The sequence below is a fragment of the Hibiscus syriacus genome, unplaced genomic scaffold (assembly GCF_006381635.1).
Source record: "Hibiscus syriacus cultivar Baekdansim isolate YM2019G1 unplaced genomic scaffold, ASM638163v2 tig00117034_pilon, whole genome shotgun sequence".
In the NCBI taxonomy this organism is placed as follows: domain Eukaryota; kingdom Viridiplantae; phylum Streptophyta; class Magnoliopsida; order Malvales; family Malvaceae; genus Hibiscus; species Hibiscus syriacus.
Window position 1 is genome coordinate 9155839 of NW_024063533.1, and position 6976 is coordinate 9162814.

The 6976-nt window shown below is 38.9% G+C and overlaps 1 protein-coding gene across 3 annotated transcripts; it reads right to left on the reverse strand.

The window, feature by feature from the left end:
• Positions 1-1515: 1515 nt before the first annotated feature.
• On the reverse strand, positions 1516-6656 carry LOC120196700 (putative pentatricopeptide repeat-containing protein At1g12700, mitochondrial). Of its 3 annotated transcripts, none has more exons than XM_039198442.1 (8): positions 4205-6656; positions 3977-4114; positions 3789-3864; positions 3319-3576; positions 2557-2705; positions 2274-2443; positions 1983-2182; positions 1516-1682 (listed from the first exon to the last, which is right to left on the reverse strand). In XM_039198442.1, the coding sequence occupies exon 1, from the start codon at positions 6285-6287 to the stop codon at positions 4638-4640; it is 1650 nt and encodes a 549-aa protein (XP_039054373.1). In that variant the 5' UTR covers positions 6288-6656; the 3' UTR covers positions 1516-1682; positions 1983-2182; positions 2274-2443; positions 2557-2705; positions 3319-3576; positions 3789-3864; positions 3977-4114; positions 4205-4637. The 3 variants fall into 3 exon arrangements, with proteins under 3 accessions (XP_039054373.1, XP_039054372.1, XP_039054371.1); XM_039198441.1 differs by having other exon boundaries at positions 2279-2443; positions 2557-2708; XM_039198440.1 differs by having other exon boundaries at positions 2557-2708.
• Positions 6657-6976: the final 320 nt, after the last annotated feature.

Genomic DNA, 6976 nt, shown 5'->3' on the forward strand with positions numbered 1-6976 from the left:
CGCTACTTAGACCTAAACCAAAAGAAATTCTTTTCACTTAAAACCCAAAAATCAAAAGCTTAAAAGCCCAAACCGACCCCCTTTTCGACTGGCTCCTCAACACCCGGCGACCCAACGACCCCGGCGAAGGACTCACCCTACTCAGGTAACCAACCTCTCCTCCCTACTATTTTGCTTTGATTCGAAAATCACTAGAAATAGGCTGCTGAAAATTTTAAAAAAAAATCTTTCGTTTGAAATGTTGTGTTGTATTGCTTCTTCTTACTATTACAAAGTATTCTCTCCTTTGCCGAGAGAGAAGAGGAAACCCCGGGGACAAATTCTCTGATTCTTTCCCAAAAGGACAAGAGAAAGCCAAGAATCCCCCCGTTACATTCCTTTTCGTTTGGGTTATAGAACTCATTTACATAAAAAATAAACTGTTGTTGATGGTTGATGCATTTGGTAATGAAATGATGTTGTTGCAGAGCATGGTGGGGGTTGGTGTGCAGCAACAGGGTATGGCAGCGTGTTGGTGTTGCGTGGAGTGTTGGATGACACAGTATGGGGCTGCTGTAACCAGGCATGGCTGATGGCGTGGAAGGTGGGATGTCTGCTGGCAGTGGCAGGGTGGTTCACGTGATGTCCCTAATTGGATCCGGGTCGGGTTACAACCGGGTCGAACTTGGGCTGCTGAGTCACTGATTGGGCTTGTAGTGGGCTGAAAATCGGTGATTACACCATCCATGGTAAAGCTTCCAGCAAGTCGACGGTTCACCGATTCATTGGAAGTCGGCCGTGATTGTACCTTCAATAGGTAAGTGGAAACAGTTGAACAAAAGCTTCATCATCCAGGTGATGAATGCTTGAAAGAGTAAAAATATGATATATATCATACTTTAGGGATTCTCCTAGTAAATCATGGGACTAGTCTGCTTACCAACGGAATTAAGCTCTCATTGGATCGTAGCTAATCGATGTGCACAGCCTCGTCCCTTCCAGTTATGAGCTCCAAAAGAAACACCCTGAAGCTGTAGACGTCACTCATTTCGGTGAAACTTCCCAATGCTTCCACCCTGACATCGATGCACAGGATGAACTAGGTATAGGTGAAGGTTTCTCTTTCCACAACATTAACACAAATTGCATCAGAAGAAATGAATTTACTCCGAATCTCGGAAAACATTGATGCTAGAACTGTGAGATGGACCTGCTTCTTCTATCTTTTCTAGTAACATTGCGATCCCTGCATCTGCAACCTCATCAGTGAAGTTCTCGTCAACCAAGACATTGGCCTTTTTGAAATTCTTATGGATCAAAGGAGGTATCAGGCTATGCAAATGGCATAAACCTACATTGAGAAAACACAATTTCCTCAGTTTGAAACTAGTATTACTATAGTATTCCTCCAAATATTTTTTTTCAGATTTACCTCTAGCAGCCACCAGAGCAATTGATAACCTCTGCTTGAACTCTAGTCTGGTAGAAGCCTCTCGTCCAGTATCCGCCAGAACAAAGGACGAGTGTAGCATTAAAATTGATGATCACGAAAAACTATGTTGTTAATGAGTAATACCGTACAGATGATTGCACATACTTCCATTAGGTATACATTCATAAACCAACATTTGAGATCCTCTTTCTTGACAGTACCCTGGAAGAGTAACCAAATTTTGATGTCGAATCTCTGACAGATAGATTACCTGTTTGACACTCTTAACAAGTCATTTTCTTTTTTAATTGTCTGACTTCAGACCTATCAGAGATAAATAAAGGAAGCATTAACAGTTTAAATCATCTTCATGAAGTGTGCAAGTAACATATTCATAAATCTCAACTTATATCATTACCTAGGAAATGACTTTCTGGATCAAATTGTTGACATAAAGAACCATTTGAAAAAGTTAAATTAATTTCATAGGGGATTAGGGATTTCCAAGTTGTAATGTAGTTGACACAGATATCTATTAGATACAACATATGTAAATTAGAACTGGTTTTACCCCAGCATTGTACTCCTCTCTTGGACCACCTTGATGTATTTTGATAGCCACAACATTGTCATGAATCCGACCTTTATAGACCGGACCGAAGCTTCCAAATCCGATGAGATTACTATCGGCAAATTGCTTGGTAGCTTGTTCCAACTCTTCCAGCCTGAACTGCCTTGCTCCTTGAGGTCCAGCCCCTTTATTCCACTCAACTGCAATGTTGGAGCCGTAGTTAATGAAAATATCAACTCAAAAACTGTAGCATGAACCACAGTGATTACTGCAAGTTCGTTGCATTGAAACCTTACTGAAGAAGGATCCGAGGAGTCTGCCTCCGAATTTCTTATAGGGAAGTTCTTACATGATTTGTAAAACCCTATGAATCCTATGATTACAGCCACAAATACAAGCGACCCTGCAGCTCCATTGATTATAATCACAATTATGGACATCTTCCTTACTTACCATTGAATCTGTGAATAAAAATAACAATAGAACAACCAGTCAAATTGTCGAATTTGCAATTATGAAGAACAATAGAATTGTGAAATTGAATACTTTGGTTTAGGAACTCAATATTGTTTACCTGCCGCAGAAATCGGAGATCAATTGGTCCTTATGACTGAACTTCTTTATTGACATCGACAATTAAGCATTGCTGATAGTACTTTCAGTGCTGACAAGTATTCAGAAAGCAAACTGGCTGGTATTTTATGTTTGGTAAGGTTCAATGCTCTGCTGAAATATGAATGGCAGATCATAAGACAACTCATTTGCTTTCAAGTACCCACATTTGAGTTCAATATCAAGCATCTCATCGAAGTGACAACGAAAAAGCAATATCACTGAAGATCATCTTGTCCTTAAAACCTTTTTTTTAAAAAAAATCTGTTTGCTTTTGTAGCAATCAAATCCCCTGCTTGGTTCTCCTCTGAACTTCAAAGCATTTTACACTAGGCAAACCCAAGCCTAGGGAATTTGATTAATCCTTCAATATTTAAGTTGTTCCATTTTACCAGACCATCGGTGCCCCGAGGAACGGTCAATGATTGACCATAACAAGCTCATCTCTTGGGCCACAGGTACAGTATGCCAGCATGTGGAAGGTGGGGGATTTTCTCAGTTAAAAAAAAAGTTGTAAGCCCCTACTCCAACTGTCTATACTCGACTACTGCATCTATGTTTCCATGGTAAAAGAACTCTCTATGAAGCATCTTAAATAAATTTTCTTAAAAGTTGAAAAATAACAATGAGTAGCATAAGCAACAAAATATCATCACAAGCAACTAACAGAAGTTAAAGAATGCAAACAGGAAAAAAGAACATTCAGTAAATGTGCACCACTCACCTCAGTTCATGCCAAAACATGTCGGATCGGTCGTGCAATAAAGGTTCCAAAGGAGTAAGAAAGTTATCGTCAATACCAAGCTGTCTTGAAGAGGTGGAAGTAGAGCCATCAAACTTTCATGTCCAGAAAAAAAAGAAATGGGGACACATCAGGGAGAATGATTGATGGATCCCCAAGGATAGCCTGAAGCTCCCTTCGAATCCATGCTTTTATTCTTTGCATAATTTTCTCTTTATCAAAAGCATTTCTGGGTACACTCTGAAAGCAATGAGAGAACACATCAAGATCATATACTAAACTAATCTGCTGATTCATGTTATCTTCGTTCTTTGTTTTTCTTCTAGAGTGCCTTTGCCTCGTATCTATGTTCATCAAGATAGGACTTAAGGATATGAAACTTCAAATATATATGAAAAAAAAATACTTCAAAAACCAAATAAAATAGGTGACAATATGCAAAAATTGCCAACCTTAAACCATGTAAACATGCCTGCTGAGAACTAATCCCATGAGACAGGCACAGCTTGCAATCTTCAATTATACACACTACAAAAAAGAACCCCCAAAAATTTCCCCATCAGCAAATTTCTTTTTCTTCTTTTTCAACACCATAAAACATAAGAATAATAATATAGCTAAGCTGATCAGCACAAAGCACCTGGCACGCCATTGAAGCTTCCTTTCAACGATAACATGAAGTGACACAGTCCCAGCTCGCCCAAATGATGGCCGCCAAGTCAATGGCCTCAATCTCCAATTAACACTGTTAATTTCTCGCCTTGTTCTTTCAATAATCCTAAACAAATAAATAAAAAAAGAATTAACTTAAATAATCAATTCTTTACTCCATTTAATGTGTCAGAAAATAGCTAAAAAAAAAACCCACAGTCGATGATCAGTTACGGTGGACCGAGATTGATGAATAACCGATCTGCACTCCGGTAGAGCGGGTAGTTGCTGTTTGAGGAATCTTAGAGAGGATAGATCGATTTTGTAGAATCAAGAACTGAAGGTGGAATTTCACAGAGGGCATTTCCTCTTCAAATCACTCCACCTGTGAATGCAATCCAAGCAGTAAGCGTGGGAACAAACCGTGAGAACATCCGCTCCAGGCACAATATGATTTAAACTGAAACATGCCTTACAAGTTACAATATTTTCTTCTTCCCTCCTTATTGCTTAAAAGTAGATCAAACTAAAACTCAAAATACACCTTATAACTCATGCTAGTTTACAACAACTTCTAACTTATCCCAGCCGTATGAACACACTGCTTCACATTCACAACTGTCTATCTTTATACTACCACTTGAAACAATTCATATTAAAATCGGTCTGTCAGATCTTAAGATGAGATCCACAAAAAATGTGGCAGTCCATAAATCTGCAGAAAAACCCTTATCGACCATTTCCGTCAGAAGATGTACTGCATTTGAGGTGTAGTTGTTTTGAAGAAACACTCGGATCATCACATTATAACAGCAGCTACTAGGCAAACCATCATTATCTCCCATGCTTAACAACTGGTATGCTACATCTGGCAATCTCTCTTTACATAAACCATTGATAATTATAACATATGTGCAAACATCAGGTTTCAAACCATTGACCGAGAGTTCACGAAATAATTCCTTTGCTGTTTCGATATGGCCAGCTTCGCACAAGCCGTCAATTAGGATATTATAACAGACAATATTGAGTTCCAACCCACTGTTCTGCATTTTACGAAAAATTTCCAATGCCTCTTCAAGTCTATCATTTTTGCAGCAACCATCCAGCAGAATCGAATAAGTCACTAGGTCTGGAACTAGTCCAAAAGCAAGCACCTTTCTCCAAATTTTGCATGCAATAGAAACTCTCCCTAATTGACACATGCCTCGCATAAGAGTGCTGTATGTGACAACATTAGGCTCAATCCCTTGATTTATCATTGTGTCAACAATACCTTTAGCTTTGTAAACCGCTCCCTCCTTGCAATGGGCATCCACCAGCATGGTATATGTGACAACATTAGGCTCAACGCCTTGCTTTCTCATTGTGTCAATGATATCTTCAGCTTTGGAAACCATCCCCTTCTTGCAAAGTGCATCGATCAATATGCTATACAAGACAACATCGGGCTCAATGCCTTGCTTTCTCATTGTGTCAACGACATATTCAGCTTTGGAAACCATCCCCTTCTTACACATAGCATGAATTAAGCAACTGTAAGTAACAGTAGTTGGTCTAATATCCTTAAACTCCACTTCTGAGAAGAGATTGAGAGCCTCCTCTATCAAATCATTCTTACAAAGAAGGTCAATGACAGTGTTATATGCTACAATATTGGGTTCAAAACCTCTTTCTCCCATCATCCTTAAAAACCTAAGGGCTCTTTCGGTGTTTCCAATCTTACACAACACATTAAGTATCATATTGCAAGCAATTAAGCTAGGTTGATGCCCCTTTTCAATCATTTTATTAAACAAACTCACAGCTTGAGAAATCTTTATTTGCTTACAAAGTCCTTTAATCAAAGTGTTAAAAGTCACAACATCAGGTTCAATACCAAACTTTAGCATTTTCCCCAAAACAGAAAATCCCAAATCAATTTGATCTAATTGACAAAAGCAATTAATCAAGATGTTGAAAGAATAAACATCAAGGGGAACTCCTAATAATTCCACCAGGCGATACATAGAAACCACAGTGGCATAATGTTTCATTCTAACAATGGCTCCTAATAACATGTTGAATTCAACAATGGAAGGCTTTGGATACTCACCAATCATCTTATGAAACAAAGTCAAAGCATTGTCAACATTATCGAAGCAATCATACTTTTGTAGCTTTTGCTTCACAAACATAGAATTCTTACTTGATGTTTCAATGAGGGTAGTAACAGTCTTTAAATAACGTGAAAAACAAGGGTGGGAAATAGAAAGATTAACCGATGAATGAAGAAGAAATAAAGAAATAAGCTTACCCATATCTTGAATTTAACCAAAAATGCTTTTGAAATTCGAGTAATAAAAAACGAGAGTACAAGGACACGATAGAAATTGGTCCTTGGGTGATGGGAGTTCAAATTTTTAGTACTGTGTGGAGAGATGTGGATGATACAGGTCGGTTAGGGTGTTGGGGTATAAGGGGTCTGGTAGAGCAGAGAAGAAGAGCAGATGGGCGGTGGTGTGGCCGGCTGAGGTGTGGGAGGGTGCTGTCGGGTTTGGCTTAAGCTAGGTGATGGAGAGGGCATTGGTGAGGTGAAAGGCTGCTCAAAGGAAGGGCGACAGTGGTGCAAAATGGTAGACGCGAGGAGGTCTAGCTAATGGTCGGAACTTGAAGCGACGGCCGGCGGTTAAGACTACCGGAAGATGGAAATAGAGTGGGACGACTAGGGTTTCTTTTTAAGAACATTAGCCGGCTAAATATAACTGGAAAAGTGATGAAACAGTCCTTATACTTTTAATATTTTCTGAAAAGGACAATAACTTTCATTTTCTTCTGAATATCACCCTAAACCTTGTAATCTTTCACATTTATTCCCAAATTTACAACATAATCACAACATGTAATCCTACTCATGGAGAATTTACAGGATCGAAGAAGCAAAGAAATACATATTGTCGTGACAGTCATTCGGGTGGGATCGAAATCGGATTTCGACTTGAATTAATGT